Genomic DNA, 20,451 nt, shown 5'->3' on the forward strand with positions numbered 1-20,451 from the left:
TTTTGAATGTATATGTTTCTACAAGAGATGGTAAGTAGGTAAAAATGGTTACATGGAAGGTTTTACAAACTGCCAAATTAACAAATTTGAAAAGATGAAAATAAACAAAATTATATACTTGGAGTAAGTAAAGTAAGATGGAAAAGAAAATGTTTGGCTAACAGTAGGAAATAAAAAAGGAAGTAATGGCATAGGAATCATTCTTTCTGCTGCTGTCCATCTTTATTAATGATAGAGTAACTGATGCCAGGGTAGGAAAGAACCTGAAAGATTTGCTTTTAATATAGGTGCACATTCCAACAATTCAGTATGAAATGTTTCAGTATGAAATGTTGAAGTTAAAGTTATGTATGAACAGAAAAAGGAAGGTAAAGGTTGTAGAATTATATTGGGGGGGTGGGAATGTTATATTAGGAGAAGGATAGGATGAAGAAGTAGTGGGAAAGTATAAAGAAGATACAGAGTGAAAGAGGAGAAAGGCTTATTGAGTTAGCTTCTCCAACTATTTCCTTTCCAGTTGTTATTTTTCCAGATTCTGTTTAGTTCCCATATAACATCATTGCAATCTGCCATTATTATTCTATAAATGTTTCCTTCCTCTTCCATGATTTTCTCTGTTTTCATAATTACTTCAACCAAATCTTTAGATTGAAGTCAGCATTTACACTAATATTGAAAGCAAATCCTTTGAGTTCATTCCTGATAGCAATTATCCTATGTCTTTGTTTAGAATGGTTCTACCCATTTCTCCCTTTTTTTTATTTTCTGAATAATATATTGCACCATCATTTTTATTAACTTTACCTTTTTCTTTTCCACCTCATTTCACTTATCTCAATTATGTCCAGTCTTTATTTTCACCTTTAAATTTTTTAACTTTCCTTTTTTCCACATGTTCCTTACATTCCATAAACCTATTCATATTTTTTGCCGATTCATTTTCAAATGCTACTTATACTCGTATGTTTCTTATCCAATTAAAAGTATTTTTAATAGAATTGACATAAAATGCATTATTATATTATAAATATAAATTTTAAGAGTTGTCCTGTTTATACAACTGAGAGACTTCATTTAGATAAATTTTGTAATAAATTTTCATTTTGTAAAAATTCAATTTGTTTATTGTATGATTAATATTCTTATTACATGGCTTTTTCTGGACTAATTTATTGCTTTCTGAATTTTACTATATTAATTGATTGATGTAAAAATTGTGTATATCTTCTTTTTACAGCACAAGTCATTAACTGTTGTTAAAGGAGCAGGTTTAGTTATGAGAGCTATAATTGAAGAAGGTGATGCAATTGTAGCAGAAAGAATGCAAGAATTAGCATTGTGTGAAGGTGCTTTACCTCGTCATTTATTGACAGCATTGTTTACACCTCACTACGATCAACAGACTGATCTTATGCTGGCCAATAAACAACTTTCACGGCATTTGGTTGGTCTTTGGGTTACTGGAAATGAATGTGCTATTAATTTGTTACGACGTATAATGGTAACTTTTTTGTTATTTAATTTTTTCATTAACTTTTTATTTTTGTAATGAATGTATTCAGTGTCATTTTATTATATTTTTATTATAATAGTTTTTTTTTTTAATGGAAACCTGTTAAACTAATTACAGTTTACTTTGGCATTATAATATGCCATATGCTTTGGCAATCTCTTGTTTCTTTTCTTAGATGATCTTTTCTCTGCCTGTCATTACAATTTTGTTATCCTGGAATTTTATTTTTCTCTTTTTTAGATTTTTTGGTGATTAGTGATTTCATTTTTTTAAATTAATTTAATTTTTTTTTTTTTAATACATAGCACTTACATTTATTATTATAAAATAATAGCATTATTACTTGGGTTCCTTCAAGTTAGAATGAGTTTTCCAGGTTGCAAAAATCAAACCCACCGGGTTGGTCTAGTGGTTAACGCGTCTTCCCAAATCAGCTGATTTGGAAGTCGAAAGTTACAGCGTTCAAGTCCTAGTAAAGCCAGATATTTTTACATGGATTTGAATACTAGATCGTGGATACCGGTGTTCTTTGGTGGTTGGGTTTCAATTAACCACACATCTCAGGTATGGTCGAACTGAGAATGTACAAGACTAACACTTCATTTACACTCATACATATCATCCTCATTCATCCTCTGAAGAATTATCTAAACGGTAGTTACCGGAGGCTAAACAGGAAAAAAGGGTTACATAAGGTTGCAAAAATCAACCCTCAGATCATTGTTTGGCTGCACAAATATATGAATCTTCCAGACTAAATTAGTACATAAAACTGTAACTTTTCCATCAGTTTATATTTAAAAATCTGCAATATTCTGGTTACAAAAAAGTTTCCTAAACCTTTAACTGTAATTTATAACAAATAATTTATTCATTTAAAAATCTTCTTATTCATCTGCTTTAATTAAATTTAAAGATTTTATTTTACAATTCATATATTTTTCTGATGATCGAGTTCTAAAAAATTAACTTTTTTTGCATTCTTGTTTAATGTGTACAAGAAGTAAGTACTCAAATAATGTTAATTAACTACTTCAGAATTGTTTTATTTTATATTGACTTTGTTTTTATTTATTGTCTTCACTTATTTGCTTTACTATTATTTTATTATTTTGATATATTAATGTGACTTCTTACTACTTATCTTTTCTGTTATCAATTTTTTTTTATTTTGTGATACTTCTATGATCAAGCAAAACATGGTTTTTTTTTCATCCTTCCAGACAAATAGTGGAGCAGGTCTTTTTTTATTTAGTAGCACAACTACCTGCTCCTTGTAGGAACTGTGAAATTTTTGTACCAATATGAATAAAATATTTTGATACTAGAAAAAAGGCAGGCCTATGGCTCGGTGCAAAAATGTTACATGGTTTATGTTTCATTGCACATGATTTTGTGAAATGTTTTTGCCAACTATAACTAAATAACGTTCATGAATTTAGCATACTAACAACAACGAAAAGCTTCAAAATCCTTAAAGCTTGAGTTGTTTAGCAACTTAAGCTGTTTCTTGTTGTGATTTTTTAACACAGCTCTAATCCCAATGTTGTCCATTTTTATCTCCAAAATATAAATATAATTTTAGATAAATCTTTTGTATAAAGAAGTACAATCGTTCAAACGAATGAATCATTCGTGCGCTGTGCGTAGCTGTCCAGCGCACCACATGTCTATTCTGTGGCAGTAGCAGTTAAAATAAAAATGTAAGCACATACATCAAACAAACAAACAAACCCATGCACCATCCTTTTTTATTATTTTGATATATTGTAAAAATTCTCTCTTATTTAATCAGTTATTTAAATATATTTAATTTTTTACCAGTCTACTCTGGCAGAAATGCAATTTATTATTTTGATTGAGTTTTTTTTTAATCTGGCAGACTTTAGTAACACGAGATGCTTTTTGAATAGCCTTATGAAATGAGCTATTTACTTTCATACTTTTAAAATTTTTTAAATATAAGGTCTGATCAAAAGTGTTGGATATATGATCAGGAAAAAAATTAGCTTACTGGAATGTTTGAAAAGTTATTTTCCGTCAAAGTAGGACCATCTGAATTGACATACTTCTTCCAGTGAGTTTTACATCATGGGAAACATTTTTTTAGTCTGTTTTTTTTTAATATTCAACTGTCAGATTCTATTCATCTGGTCATATTTATTTTGTTCGCTTTTCTCTCGAATTATTATCCCTTTAAGTAGTATCTTCGTTCTTAGAAAGAGTCATCTTTGGGATGTAGAAAGGCTGCTGAACTTTTGTAATGTCATGTTTCACTAGAGAAGTGTGAATGAGTTATCCACTGCCCGGAGCATTCTCATAATGAATCAATCCATCATCATTTTGCCCCAAACAAGGTTTTTTGTATTTAAAAACATCTCGTAAGAAATGGAGAACATTTATGTAGAACTCTTTAACTATTTTACTTTTAGGAGCATACTCATCAAGAATTACTCTTTAATAGTTGGAAAAAACTATCAATATGACCTCACATTATTTTTTTAATTATCTTACCTTCTTCAGTTTGGAAGACTATGGTATTTTTCATTGAGATGATTGTTTCTTTCTTTCAGGGCTTACCTTCTTCAGTTTGGAAGACTATGGTATTTTTCATTGAGATGATTGTTTCTTTCTTTCAGGATGATAACTGTAAATTCAGTTATGTAAAATCCATCTTTGGTTGTAATTTCTTCTTAAAATCAGGGTTAGTATTGTTATAAATCATATAACACATAACATTCAATACACAGATGGCGTTTCTTTTGGTCAGGAGTAAGGAATCTTAGTACACGCTTGTAAAACAACATCATGTGCATTGCTAGTCCCTACTCCATAGCACAATGCGTTGGCGTAAAATAAAATGATGTCTGTTACTTTTTGATCAGACCATGCTCATCCATTTGCATACTTCAAATATTTATTTATTAATTTTTTATTCCTCCTCTATGAATCATGAGACCTTGCCGTTGGTGAGGGGGCTTGAGTGCTCAGGGATACAGAGTAGCTGGACCGAAGGTGCAACCATATCAGAGAGGTATCTGTTGAGAGCCAGACTAAGGAATGATTCCTGAAAGAGGGCAGCAGCTCTTTCAGTAGTTGTTAGGGGCGTGAGTCACAATGACTTAAACGGCCGTATCAACATCACTCAGTCCTCTGAGTACTGCGCAGCTGAAAGCAATGGAAAACTACAGCTGCTTTTTTTCCAAGAAAATGTGGCTCTCTGCATTTTCACATAGCAACAATGGAGGCGCCTTCCTTGGTAAAATATTCCGGAGGTAAAATAGTCCCCCGTTCGGATCTCCGGGTGGGGACTACTAAGGAAGGGGTCACCAGAAAATTAAAAAATAACATTCTACGAGTCGGAGCGTGGAATGTTAGAAGCTTAAAAAAGGTTGGTAGGCTAGAAAATTTAAAAAGGGAAATGGATAGGGTGAATGTGGATATAGTAGGAATTAGTGAGGTTCGGTGGGAAGAGGAAGGCGACTTTTGGTCAGGTGATTTTAGAGTAATTAACTCAGCGTCAAATAATGGGCAGGCAGGAGTAGGTTTCGTGATGAACAAGAAGATAGGGAGGAGAGTGGAGTATTTCAAAACGCATAGCGATAGAATCATTGTAATAAGGATAAAATCAAAACCTAAACCGACAACGATTGTTAACGTTTATATGCCTACAAGCGCCCATGATGATGATGAGGTAGAGTGTGTATACGAAGAGATTGATGAAGCAATTAAACACGTAAAAGGAGATGAAAATTTAATAATAGTTGGAGATTGGAATGCAAGCATTGGAAAAGGCAAGGAAGGAAATATAGTGGGTGAATACGGGCTGGGCAAAAGGAATGAAAGAGGGGACCGACTTATAGAGTTTTGCACGAAGTATAATTTAGTAATTGCCAACACCCAATTTAAAAATCATAATAGAAGAATATACACTTGGAAAAAGCCAGGCGATACTGGAAGGTATCAGATAGATTATATCATGGTTAAGCAAAGATTTAGAAATCAACTCGTTGACTGCAAAACTTACCCTGGAGCAGACATTGATAGCGACCATAATTTGGTGATAATGAAATGTAGATTGGGGTTTAAAAACCTGAAGAAAAGTTGTCAGATGAATCGGTGGAATTTAGAGAAGCTTGAGGAAGAGGAGGTAAAGAAGATTTTTGAGGAGGACATCGCAAGAGGTCTGAGTAAAAAAGATATGGTAGAAAATGTAGAAGAAGAATGGGAGAATGTTAAAAAGGAAATTCTTAAATCAGCAGAAGCAAACTTAGGCGGAATAAAGAGAACTGGTAGAAAACCTTGGGTTTCAGACGATATATTGCAGCTGATGGATGAACGTAGAAAATATAAGAATGCTAATGATGAAGAAAGTAAAAAGAACTATCGGCAATTAAGAAATGCTATAAATAGGAAATGCAAACTGGCGAAAGAAGAGTGGATTAAAGAAAAGTGTTCAGAAGTGGAAAGAGAAATGAACATTGGTAAAATTGACGGAGCATACAGGAAAGTTAAGGAAAATTTTGGGGTACATAAATTAAAATCTAATAATGTGTTAAACAAAGATGGTATACCAATATATAATACGAAAGGTAAAGTCGATAGATGGGTGGAATATATTGAAGAGTTATACGGAGGAAATGAATTAGAAAATGGTGTTATAGAGGAAGAAGAAGAAGTTGAGGAGGATGAAATGGGAGAAACAATACTGAGATCTGAATTTAAGAGAGCATTAAAAGATTTAAATGGCAGAAAGGCTCCTGGAATAGACGGAATACCTGTAGAATTACTGCGCAGTGCAGGTGAGGAAGCGATTGATAGATTATACAAACTGGTGTGTAATATTTATGAAAAAGGGGAATTTCCGTCAGACTTCAAAAAAAGTGTTATAGTTATGATACCAAAGAAAGCAGGGGCAGATAAATGTGAAGAATACAGAACAATTAGTTTAACTAGTCATGCATCAAAAATCTTAACTAGAATTTTATACAGAAGAATTGAGAGGAGAGTGGAAGAAGTGTTAGGAGAAGACCAATTTGGTTTCAGGAAAAGTATAGGGACAAGGGAAGCAATTTTAGGCCTCAGATTAATAGTAGAAGGAAGATTAAAGAAAAACAAACCAACATACTTGGCGTTTATAGACCTAGAAAAGGCTTTCGATAACGTAGATTGGAATAAAATGTTCAGCATTTTAAAAAAATTAGGGTTCAAATACAGAGATAGAAGAACAATTGCTAACATGTACAGGAACCAAACAGCAACAATAACAATTGAAGAACATAAGAAAGAAGCCCTAATAAGAAAGGGAGTCCGACAAGGATGTTCCCTATCTCCGTTACTTTTTAATCTTTACATGGAACTAGCAGTTAATGATGTTAAAGAACAATTTAGATTCGGAGTAACAGTACAAGGTGAAAAGATAAAGATGCTACGATTTGCTGATGATATAGTAATTCTAGCCGAGAGTAAAAAGGATTTAGAAGAAACAATGAACGGCATAGATGAAGTCCTACGCAAGAACTATCGCATGAAAATAAACAAGAACAAAACAAAAGTAATGAAATGTAGTAGAAATAACAAAGATGGACCACTGAATGTGAAAATAGGAGGAGAAAAGATTATGGAGGTAGAAGAATTTTGTTATTTGGGAAGTAAAATTACTAAAGATGGACGAAGCAGGAGCGATATAAAATGCCGAATAGCACAAGCTAAACGAGCCTTCAGTAAGAAATATAATTTGTTTACATCAAAAATTAATTTAAATCTCAGGAAAAGATTTTTGAAAGTGTATGTTTGGAGTGTCGCTTTATATGGAAGTGAAACTTGGACAATCGGAGTATCTGAGAAGAAAAGATTAGAAGCTTTTGAAATGTGGTGCTATAGGAGAATGTTAAAAATCAGATGGGTGGATAAAGTGACAAATGAAGAGGTATTGCGGCAAATAGATGAAGAAAGAAGCATTTGGAAGAATATAGTTAAAAGAAGAGACAGACTTATAGGCCACATACTAAGGCATCCTGGAATAGTCGCTTTAATATTGGAAGGACAGGTAGAAGGGAAAAATTGTGTAGGCAGGCCACGTTTGGAGTATGTAAAACAAATTGTTGGGGATGTAGGATGTAGAGGGTATACTGAAATGAAACGACTAGCACTAGATAGGGAATCTTGGAGAGCTGCATCAAACCAGTCAAATGACTGAAGACAAAAAAAAAAAAAAAAAAATTTTTGATTGCATTTTACCAAGCTTGTGTTATATTTTTATGAAATATAATTTTGTATGCCATTGTATTTATTGAGACTATATTTGCGATAATTTGTATGTTTCTATTCATTATATGTTTTTTATCTTGTTTGTGTTAATTGTATTTGTATTAATATTTTGACTTAGTGTTTAGTTAAATTTAGAACTTTACACATTATGTCAATGTGTAAATTGTATTATGTTTAAATTTGTGTCAAGCTTTATTTATTTATTTAAACATTATAAACTGTCATTTTCCATGACAGAGTACAATGACTGCCTTTCATCCAAAAGGTTTTTAAGTTCAAATCCTGGCCAGTTGGTAACATTTCACATATTAAAAATCTTCCATGTAATATTCACACACACTAGTCATAGGAGTGGTGACTTTCTTTTCTTCTTCTTTTTCTTTTCTTTTCTTTGATGGTTTTTTCTTTTTTTTTTAAATTAACTAATTTTTTTCATTAAAAAGTACATTGGTTTGTGTTTAGTGCATTGAAAAAATATTTCAGTTAATTTAATTAATGGATTTCAAGTATATAGATGTTAATTTACATTTCTAACTGAAATTAAATTTCAGTTTCTTACTTAATGTTAGTTAATCTCACGTTTTATTAAGAACAACTAAAATTTTTTACCCCTTTTTAGCCTCCAAGTTTGTTAGATTTTTTGGAATCAGATGAAGAAGTACCAGAAAACTCAGATGATCATCTGAATTTCAGAGATAATTTAAAATTAGCTCATGATCATGCAGTAAAGACAGCACGTAACCCTCATCTTGTTGCATTTGAAAAGCAATTTTGGATTGTTGAGAAACATGTTGAGGTATGTAAGTACTTACTTTATTTTAGTTGCTTTTTAAATTAATTCTGTAATTTTACTTCTTTTGAAAAAACTGTTGATAATAAATATTTTTTTAGTTTGGTTCAGCTGACCAATTTATATTAAAAAAATTGCAATCCATTCCATTTTGTGTTATAAATTCTGTGCACATTCAATTTATTTATATCATTTTAAACATTTAAATAATGAAATAGTGCACCAAATTATTGGGTAAGTTTTTGTCCAGCCTTTTGTACAGACTTAATTTTAACTCCCTATTTAAGTGGCATTATTTTGTGTGTGATTAAAACAAACATTATAAGAGGCCAATCTCTGTGGCGTGATGGTAGTGTCTCAACCTTTCCACCTGGAGGTCCCGGGTTTGAATCCCGGTCAGGCATGGCATTTTCACACGCTACAAAAACTAGTCATTCATCTCATCCTCTGAAGCAATACCTAATGGTGGTCCTGGAGGTTAAGAAAAAAAAAAACATAGGTTCTTTTTGTTTTCCTTCCTTATATACCTTATATTAAAAATTTTTAATGTTATTGATGTCTGTTGTAATCATAAAAATTATAGGTTGCAACATTATAACTTAATTGATTTTATTTATAAAATTATTTCTAAATTTTTCAATTTTAACTTGTTTTTTTTTTTTTTAATGTGAATCAGATTTTCTTTTGTTTGTGTGCTCATGTGTCCAATTACTTGAAACTTGTAAATTTTATTTTGATATTATAATAAAAAAGGAAAAAAAAGTATAAAAAATAGCCACTTATATAATAATAGCCACTTTAGCTGTATTGTAATATTATTTCAACTCTGAGGTGTTGCAGTAATGTTAGAAGGCTTTATTTATTTTTTTTTACAAGGCTGCAATATGTGTACCAAGATTACAAGGGACAGAGGAAGGAATAAGAGAACTAATACAATATGTTAAATGAGAAGTGTTTGTTCTTATTTAATGTAGATTTATTTTTGGCTTTAACTCAACTGCAGCCAAAGATGTCAATTATTTTAAATATGTCAGTGATCAGCACACAAGAATTTGAAAGATCTGGAGAAGATAATAATTTGAAAACTGTAGACTCCTCTGTGACTTCCTGTTGTGGTTGAGTACAGGATGATGTAGTAAGGCCCTATGTGGACATAAACTAATATGTGCATATTAATCTAGGTTCACTTCAAGGTGATACAAATTTATCATCAGTTTATAATCACATCATTTTATAATGTGAACTGCTGGACTGGAAGAAATTCCACATGTTTTGGGTCTACTTTTTGAAGGTGTTGACATTCCTGATCTCGCTCAGAAAATTTTGACACTCCAGATACAGAAATAGTCAGACTGTGCTCATTTTTTGAACTATCAATAGCAATAAGGCTCATGGCTGAAGAATAGTGGGGTTTTCCCCACATTGTCCCAGTTGTAATAATTGCAATTGTAGTTACTTAGAAAAAAAGAGTTGAGCAGTCTAAGTTGTATGATCTTTGAGACTAAAATCTATGAGCTATACTCTTTTAAATTTCTCACATCGTAAGTTGTTACTGCTAACTACCTACCTTAAATGATTTTTTTTGGATTTGGTGCTACCATTACAGTTCTATGTGCTGTAAAAATAAAGATGTTATTTTGCTGATTCTGATGTAAATTTTTAAGAAAGATTTGTTTATCCTGTCTATAGTAACAAAATTTGTTACAGAATTTATCTTTTACCTTTTGTTATCTAAAGAATTTTACCTTGTTCTGATGTATGTTTACTACTGTTGTTCTTAAAAATGTGACTAGAATTTGTCATTTCTTCATTATATCTTCCTTACACTTGTTTTGTTCATGAAACTTGAATTAAAATTCATGTTGTACAGTTGTCAGAATTTTTAAAAATGTCATAAATTGTTTGCAAATATCTGGTCAGTCTTATTAAATAAAAATTAATATAGCAAAGAAAAGATTATTTTGGTATACAAACTGCTGCAAAACATTTCTTGTGTGATTACTAATATAGTTCATTATTACTCCAAACTGTTCTAAAATAAGAACATAAATTCTCCATTTTTAATGTGTTTTTTAATCAGTGCCTCCTTTTAAGATAGTAATGGAATATTACATTTAAATTCCAACCTCAGTAACTTAAAGATAGTGGAAATAATAATTTCTTTGATGTACTGGAATTTCAACTGAATAAGGTTTGCAACACTGGTGTATAGTGATATAATATTGCTCAATAGACTAACTTGTAATGAGACAGGATTATGCAGTATAACAAGTGATATAAAAAGTTGCAATATGCAACTTTCTGTTATTCCTGTATTAGACTTCGTATGAACTAAAATAAAGAAAAAGTATGTGTAAAATGAAAAAAAAAATTGTATCTATATTATGTTCTATACCATAATAAATATATATATTGAAGATAATGAAGAATTCTTAGCAGAAGAGATACATTAATTTGTTGGATAAATAACTGTCCCAGTCTTTCCTGTGGTGTAACACATGAAAAGCATTTTGATGTAAGAGGCACTAGTCAGAGTTACTTTCTCTAACAGTAAGTATGTTCATTATACTGATGGCTCATGTGATGAACAGAGTGAAGAAGTCACTTGCAAGGCTGAAGAGCTTCATTTCGGTGTTCTTTGTATGCTAGTTTGCAACAGTACATTTGGCTCAGTGAAGAAGCAGCACTAAACTATTTACTCCTCACCTTCCTTAGAAAGCCTGGCATGGGGTGTTTGTTATTTTGAGATCAGTTATCCCAAGAGTGACTTATTTCTTGCATCTGGTTTCCTACATTGTTTTGGTTATGCCATACCACCCTTTAATTGAACTGAATTGTATAGAGTATTTTTTTATTACGCTATTTGTTGGAAAAATTAAAATAATATGGTGATCAATTAACTAATTATTATTTTCCTATTTACTTTATGAAGTGGAAGATAATTAAAAAAGTGGACAATAAAGATTTAATAAAGTTACTGAGGTTTGGTTACATTTTAACAGTTGTTTCATAAATATGATAAAGAGTTAATATTTAGTGTTAAGTGTTCATCCTGAATAGAATTCATTAGATGATGGATGTATTTATTTTACGTATAAAAGATTTTTTAATCATTAATTCATTCAGAATATGTAATCCTCATTGTAAACCTTACTTAACTATTTCATGTACCTTTATTTTTTTTCAATTTTCAAATGTTCTTTTTTTCATTGTTACAAATAACAAAATTAAAAAATTCTTATGATAATCATTAAATATTCTATCCAAAATAGATTCAATTTAAAATTGTTTATTTGGAAAATAATTAACTCACTATTCAACATTGATTAGATATATATTTCTATTTGACAGATGTACTCTGAGCAGTATCTAGACAATACTTAGATAAACACTAAACAGAATAACTCCTGATCTTCAATAGACAGTACAGTGAACAAGGAGTAATGATTATTTTTTTTATATTTTATCCTTATAAGGGTAGCAACATTTTTATTTTTAATTTCAGAGCCATTCTTATATGCTATCTATCCATTATCATGATCACTCTGATATTTAGAATAAATTCATGTAAAGATATTTATTTGCGTTCAGCAGCATCAAATCAATATATTTTCACTAATATTGATTAATTTTGATTGTCATTTTATATTTATTATATTGTCATTGACTTAATTTGTTTTTATTTATGTAGCGTACCTTAGAACACTGGTGGGGTGCTAGTCTTAGTTTAGAAAGAAAAGAAGACCGAACAAAAGATCGGCCAGTTGTTTTACGTAAGCGACGAGAAAGGGTAAAAAGTGTCGGGAACTGGAAGTTGTTTTATCATAAATTTTATCAAGATCATTCACGTCCTAATTTAATTTGGAATCATAAGGTAAAGTGTTTTTTTGCAGAGTCTTTACCCATTTTTATGATTATATAATTCTGAAAATATAAAGTTTTGCAACATCAAACCAAACCAAATTATATGATATTTAATAATGCGCTTCAAAATGTAATCTGTGAATCTATAGAAAAAATTACATTTTTGGCTGTCTGTGCAAAGAAAATGAAAATATTTTGAAGTTAGTTATTATAAAATCATTGTATCATAAAATTTGGTTCAGTTTGTTTTGCAAAAGTTTTTATTTTTGAAGTAAAATATTTGTTTTACTTGCATTGTAATTTTTTACTCAATTCTATAATATTTTTTCATGTGCTGAATATGATTTTTGTACAGGTTATAACCCTTTGTAAGGTCTCTTTTAATAAAATGAAAATGCTTTTGCTTTTCCTCCATACTCTTTGTTTATTGAAGTAACATGTTCCAAGTTTCATAAATAAGCAAAATTGATTTATTTACAAGTTATTGTTTTTATTTACTTTGTAATTTTACATTTATAATAAATATCTTCCTTGAACTCTAGTCATTACACTAGCCAACAGTATATTGGTAACTTGCATCAAATTATCATTTTTGTAATTAATTTTTCTTCTTATTTAAATGTTAACCATTAAAAAAAGGTCTCATCACTTTTATTTTATGGTTTTATTTATTACCACCTATTATAATTCAGTAATTTCAATACTTCGCAATTGGCAACTCTGCAGGTTAGTGGTGGGGGTACTGGAATGTTGTGTTCCTCCTGGTAGAAAGACAGCCTTTGTTCAATACAGTTGTGTGTTATTTAAGCATAATTTTATTTCAAAATATGAAGTTTTCACCATACATCATGTTAAAATTCACCAGATAAATTTTATTGTAACTATGGGCATTATGTATTAAGTCACAAGATAGATCTACAATAAAAGAAGAGAAAAAAGATTCTCGTTTGTTTGTAAAATTTGGATCAAATTAAAAATTTGGTTTCTCATGTTGGTTATGTATGCTGTAGTGTAACTAGTTCAGTGGATGGAAGGCAACAGAAGTCATTTATAGTTTCTTGACTACTTTGTATCATGAAGCCTATCAGTCATTTTAATGATCACTACTTTTTTCTTACAAACAAAGAAGATATTCAAAAAAAACAAAAACATAAAATAGAATATCTGAATGTGCCATCAACACTTAGATTGTTTCCAAATAGAGAAGGCATAATGATACCAAATTCTTCATTGAAGTGGGATGATATTAACATATCAGAACTTTGTGACACGATGATACACAAACTGTTAAATTATGGGTCATTCTAAGAGCACTTATATTCCCATTTATAGTCCTCAGATGTCTACTGAACCCCATCTTATCCATTAAAAAACAAATTTAATGATTGGATGCATGATCTGGGCCTAACAAAACAGCAGGCTGAACTTTTCTGCTCTAGATTACAACAGCAAAATATGTTTGCAGATAGGACAAACATTAAATCCTTCAGAAAAAGTTACGCTGCTTCCTTAGTGTTTTATAAAATAAAGAATTCTTTTCTTGTATGATTTGATTTCAATGGAATAATGTCTGTACTAGGAAGATTCTTCTTCTTCCTTCGTTCCACATCAAGTTAGGATTGATGAAAAATTTGATAAAGGTTAAGGAATTAATTAATAAAGAAGGTGTAGGCTTCAATTATTAGGAGAACATTTCCCACAAGTGAAGTCAACCTTTATGAAGGTTATTTACTGGACCTAATATTAGAAAAATTATTTGAGACTCTGCTTCTGAAGGAAAACTGCAGCAAAGGAAATTAGCTAACTTCATAAATATTGTTTGTACAAATAATAAAAGGATTTTTAGGTAACAAGAAAGAAGAAAATTAGAAATCGCCAATACAATAGCTTCTTAAGTTCTATAAGCCAGAATCTTGATTCATTTAGAAATTTTCATTTGAAATCTTGATGCAGTTGGCTTTGAACAAAGAAAGAGCTTTCAACAGAACAGAAGGACCATGGAGACCTGATAACCGCAGTCACTGGGACCCAGCAGTGATGAGTGACTGTTGCTAATTTGTAAAAAAGAAAAGTAGATTTAATTTCACATAAAAGGAAAAAAAAAATAAGAAAAATGTTATTTACATTATATTGTTCTTTTATGAACAAGAAGATAGGGAGGAGAGTGGAGTATTTCAAGACGCATAGCGATAGAATCATTGTAATAAGGATAAAATCAAAACTTAAACCGACAACGATTGTTAACGTCTATATGCCTACAAGCGCCCATGATGATGAGGTAGAATGTGTATACGAAGAGATTGATGAAGCAATTAAACACGTAAAAGGAGATGAAAATTTAATAATAGTTGGAGATTGGTATGCAAGCATTGGAAAAGGCAAGGAAGGAAATATAGTGGGTGAATACGGGCTGGGCAAAAGGAATGAAAGAGGAGACCGACTTATAGAATTTTGCACAAAGTATAATTTAGTAATCGCCAACACCCATTTTAAAAATCATAATAGAAGAATATACACTTGGAAAAAGCCAGGCGATACTGCAAGGTATCAGATACATTATATCATATTTAAGCAAAGATTTAGAAATCAACTCGTCGACTGCAAAGCTTACCCTGGAGCAGACAATGATAGCGAACATAATTTAGTGATAATGAAATGTAGACTGGGGTTTAAAAACTTGAAGAAAGGTGTCAGATGAATCAGTGGAATTTAGAGAAGCTTGAGGAAGAGGAGGTAAAGAAGATTTTTGAGGAGGATGTTACAAGAGGTGAGTAAAAAAAGATAAGGTAGAAAGTGTACAAGAAGAATGGAATAATGTTAAAAAGGAAATTTATAAATCAGCAGAAGGGAACTTAGGCGTAACAAAAAAAGCTGGTAGAAAAGCTTGGATTTCAGATGATATATTACAGCTGATTGATGAACGTAGAAAATATAAGATTACTAGTGATGAAGAAAGTAAAAGGAACTATCGACAATTAAGAAATATTATAAACAGGAAGTGCAAACTAGAAAAAGAAGAGTGGATTAAAGAAAAGTGTTCAGAAGTGGAAAGAGAAAGGATAATTGGTAAAATAGACAGAGCATACAGGAAAGTTAAGGAAAATTTTGGAGTACATAAATTAAAATCTAATAATGTGTTAAACAAAGATAGTACACCAATATATAATATGAAAGGTAAAGTCGATAGATGGGTGGAATATATTGAAGAGTTATACGGAGGAAATGAATTAGAAAATGGTGTATAGAGGAAAAAAAGAAAAATAGAGGAAGTTGAGGAGGATGAAATGGGAGAAACAATACTGAGATCTGAATTTAAGAGCATTAAAAGATTTAAATGGCAGAAAGGCTCCTGGAATAGACGGAATACCTGTAGAATTACTACGCAGTGCAGGTGAGGAAGCGATTGATAGATTATACAAACTGGTGTGTAATATTTATGAAAAAGGGGAATTTCCGTCAGACTTCAAAAAAAGTGTTATAGTAATGATACCAAAGAAAGCAGGGGCAGATAAATGTGAAGAATACAGAACAATTAGTTTAACTAGTCATGCATCAAAAATCTTAACTAGAATTCTATACAGAAGAATTGAGAGGAGAGTGGAGGAAGTGTTAGGAGAAGACCAATTTGGTTTCAGAAAAAGTATAGGGAAAGGGAAGCGATTTTAGGCCTCAGATTAATAGTAGAAGGAAGATTAAAGAAAAACAAACCAACATACTTGGCGTTTGTAGACCTAGAAAAGGCATTCGATAACGTAGACTGGAATAAAATGTTCAGCATTTAAAAAAAAATTAGGGTTCAAATACAGAGATAGAAGAACAATTGCTAACATGTACAGGAACCAAACAGTAACAGTAACAATTGAAGAACATAAGAAAGAAGCCGTAATAAGAAAGGGAGTCCAACAAGGATGTTCCCTATCTCCTTTACTTTTTAATCTTTACATGGAACTAGCAGTTAATGATGTTAAAGAACAATTTAGATTCGGAGTAACAGTACAAGGTGAAAAGATAAAGATGCTACGATTTGCTGATGATATAGTAATTCTAGCCGAGAGTAAAAAGGATTTAGAAGAAACAATGAACGGCATAGATGAAGTCCTACGCAAGAACTATCGCATGAAAATAAACAAGAACAAAACAAAAGTAATGAAATGTAGTAGAAATAACAAAGATGGGCCGCTGAATGTGAAAATAGGAGGAGAAAAGATTATGGAGGTAGAAGAATTTTGTTATTTGGGAAGTAGAATTACTAAAGATGGACAAAGCAGGAGCGATATAAAATGCCGAATAGCACAAGCTAAACGAGCCTTCAGTAAGAAATATAATTTGTTTACATCAAAAATTAATTTAAATGTCAGGAAAAGATTTTTGAAAGTGTATGTTTGGAGTGTCGCTTTATATGGAAGTGAAACTTGGACAATCGGAGTATCTGAGACGAAAAGATTATAAGCTTTTGAAATGTGGTGCTATAGGAGAATGTTAAAAATCAGATGGGTGGATAAAGTGACAAATGAAGAGGTATTGCGGCAAATAGATGAAGAAAGAAGCATTTGGAAAAATATAGTTAAAAGAAGAGACACACTTATAGGCCACATACTAAGGCATCCTGGAATAGTCGCTTTAATATTGGAAGGACAGGTAGAAGGAAAAAATTGTGTAGGCAGGCCACGTTTGGAATATGTAAAACAAATTGTTAGGGATGTAGGATGTAGAGGGTATACTGAAATGAAACGACTAGCACTAGATAGGGAATCTTGGAGAGCTGCATCAAACCAGTCAAATGACTGAAGACAAAAAAAATAAAATTGTTCTTTTCTTTTTCAAAGCCTAATATTTTATTATATGGTTGAATAGAATGTTGTTTCTCTATAGATAAAGATTGTTTTATAGAATGATTGTTTTAATTTATTATTTTCCGGTTTAATTTTTTGCCATTTTTTAAGACATGTACAATATTGTTCATAATAACAAGTGACTACATTGTAGTTATTTGTCAATTACTTTTTTCTATTTTCTTCAGCAAAATCAATTATAAATAAATAATTTTGTTGATGTTACAAAAAAAATTTGTTAGATCGATGCTATTGTTGAAAAAGTATTATGGTGGAAACACAATCACATGTTTCTTAATGTGGAAGAAATTACATTCTACATTGAAGGGCATTAGGAACTGTGAATTAGACTTCTAGAGGATGTAAAATGATTTTTTTCTTACCAAATTGATTTTTTTTTGTCTTAGGAATGTTTTATTACCACCTCCAAATAATTAGCCAAATGAGCTTTTGTTTGTATGAAGTAGGATAAGACCTACAAAAATCTTCAATTGGTATTTTAATGGTGAAATAAAAGTTATAGCTAAAAGCTATCTTTACATTGGTAAATTGCGGTTCCTTTACAAAAAAAGTGACTTTATGATACTTCTAATTTTGCACCACTTATATCTTTATATTCTGCAATTTTACAATATTTTCACTATTTTGACATATTTTATTAGTAATTGAAAATACATATTGATTAGAAAAAGCTTCAATTTTAATTACCTATATTAACTGTAATGCATTAACAATTTTGAGATGAACATCTTCTTTAATACTTATAATTTCTTCAGTAATATACATATTTCTAAATTTTTACAAGTATTATTTTTCTGATCTTTTTCTTTTGTAGACACGTGAGGAATTGAGAGAAGCACTTGAAAATGAAGTAAGGTTATTTAATTCTGATAGAGAGTTGCAAGATAATTTAATTGCATGGAATCATAATGAATTTGAAGTTCATTATCGATCTCTTTCAGAAGAAGTCTTTGTTGATGGTTACTATCTACGTCTACTGTTAGATGAAAAGTCTACTGATTGTGAAATAAAAAATGTGTAAGCGCAAAACTGTTACTTTTTTAGTATCATTAAACGTAATTGAAGTTAAAACTGTTGGAAAGGATGTATTTTTCTTTTTATGTTTTTTTTTTTTAAATTGTTGTAAGTTTTTTATTAATAATAAATGCATCATTTTATTTGTAATAGACCTACCATTAAGATTGGACTAGATTTTTATTCTAAATATGATACATTTATAACTATTAAAACTGCACTGTAATATCATTTAGCATAAAATTTACAAAATGATTAAGAATTGTATTTTGTAATTAAAAATATATAATTTTACAAATGTTTGATTAATTAACTTAACTACGAAATGGTCTAAAGTTACAGATTTGTCAGTGACTAATAAGGATGAGTTACTAGCCAAATTATTCATAGTTTTCTTAAAAAGTAAATTCTATAAATACTAGAATTTTTTCAATAAAACTCTTTCAAATAATACAACTGCAGTTCTGTTACAAATTTGCAAGCTTATAGTTGTGGGAGGTTAAATTACATAGTTTTAAGCAATTAATACATGACTTTTAAAAATAATTTTTGAAAGTTTATGTTGTTAACGTGACCAATATTACAGGAAAATTTCAGTTGCCTTCATTTAGTGAAGGTTAATTTTTTTTTATTGATAATTAAATTTACATATTTAATCATGAAAAATATGACTACATATCATCCTCATTCATTCTCTAAAGTATGTTATGGTGGTTCCAGAGACTAAACAGAAAAAGAAAGGTAACATCGTCATTTCTGTGTACTGAACTTCTTATGATTTCAACATAATCTAACCAAACTTAACCTAAAACTCACTTCACTCACTAATCTTTACCTGTTTAATGTTAAATATACAATTACATATAATTTATAATGTTAGTTTGTATTGTATTGTTTACTGTTGGTTTGTTAAATTGTTAGTTTATTATTTTTTATTTGTGTTTAGTTCATTTCTTAATATCGCCACTTATTTATTAATTTGCTTTCCTAAAATATGTTTTATTTTTACTTGCTTAATTCTAATTTATTCGTTTGTTTATTTATTTATACATTATATTTATCTACAATATTACAATTTATTTAAATTTGATCAATTCAATTTTTTTTATTTAAATTCAAATGTGATAGTTATAATTTGATACTTGTTTAACATCTGTTTTTTTCACTTCCTAATTTTTAATTGGCTAACTGGTGGCACCCTTAATAGTCAGCAGAAATTTTTTGAATCGAACAGATTCGCTTGGTGGAGGAAAAAGGATAAAATGGTGACAACGTGATAGATACCAAGGTGACTGCACACAAATTTAAATAATTACAGGGTAGTTGTGCTAAATATCAGTCACAGAATGAATAAAAATGAAAATCCTGTGGTCAGTAAGTGTAAATTTGAAACAATATTGCAGAGAATATCCAAAAAGTGCCTACTGATGAGAGTTCATCCCAGTGTATTAAGAACCTCAGGCTGATTTGTCAGTGTTGGGATTTGTGGCATCCCCAACGGGGGGGGGGGGGGCCTGATTATTATTAACCTTAAACACTTTTCTGTTCTAAAGCCAATTTTTATTCCATCACATTTTAAATAACAAAAGCTTCAAGTTGCTTCTATATGCTTCAACAACGAGATTTGATATTCATAGTAATAATATACTGGTTATAAAATTAAGCAGAATTTTATATTTTATTATTATTATTTATTCCTACTTCATAACACCAGTTGACATATTTATAATATGGTTTATGGTGATCAGCATTAAATTCACTTACACTTAAACATTAGGGAATAACTAACGTAGTAGTACTCTCCAGTTAGCTTAAATTAGGTGCAGGATGTCCATTGTTGCATATCATAATAACTCCCACTTATGCCTGACTGTGTGCAGTGAAGCTTATAAAATCTTCCATTGGTTTAGCAAACAACATGTTTGAATTTTTAAATTGGAGTTTTTAGTTTAGTTTTCACATTTTCAGAATTGTGAGTTCTCATTATTGAATGAGTTTTTAATTTATAGTTTTGATTATTACTAATCAATAACAATTATTGTAATATACCTGTAATTGTGAATCAAAATCAAAATTTGTATAATTAATTCTGTCTTCTGTTTTAAAGAATTAATTGTGAATGTACCTATTATTATTGTTCAGGAAGC

General features: G+C 30.4%; 1 protein-coding gene across 2 annotated transcripts in view; it reads left to right on the forward strand.

Annotated features, from left to right (window-relative positions):
• Positions 1 to 20,451, forward strand: part of Rme-8 (receptor mediated endocytosis 8) — a 189,307-nt gene that overhangs the window by 74,911 nt on the left and 93,945 nt on the right. For both annotated transcript variants that reach the window (XM_075361095.1, XM_075361097.1), the window contains 4 exons: positions 1,238 to 1,501; positions 8,403 to 8,579; positions 12,265 to 12,447; positions 18,105 to 18,307. In XM_075361095.1, the coding sequence (XP_075217210.1) occupies positions 1,238 to 1,501; positions 8,403 to 8,579; positions 12,265 to 12,447; positions 18,105 to 18,307 (827 nt within the window). The remainder of the gene's footprint in view (positions 1 to 1,237; positions 1,502 to 8,402; positions 8,580 to 12,264; positions 12,448 to 18,104; positions 18,308 to 20,451) is intronic.

Source organism: Lycorma delicatula, chromosome 3 (genome assembly GCF_047948215.1).
Source record: "Lycorma delicatula isolate Av1 chromosome 3, ASM4794821v1, whole genome shotgun sequence".
In the NCBI taxonomy this organism is placed as follows: domain Eukaryota; kingdom Metazoa; phylum Arthropoda; class Insecta; order Hemiptera; family Fulgoridae; genus Lycorma; species Lycorma delicatula.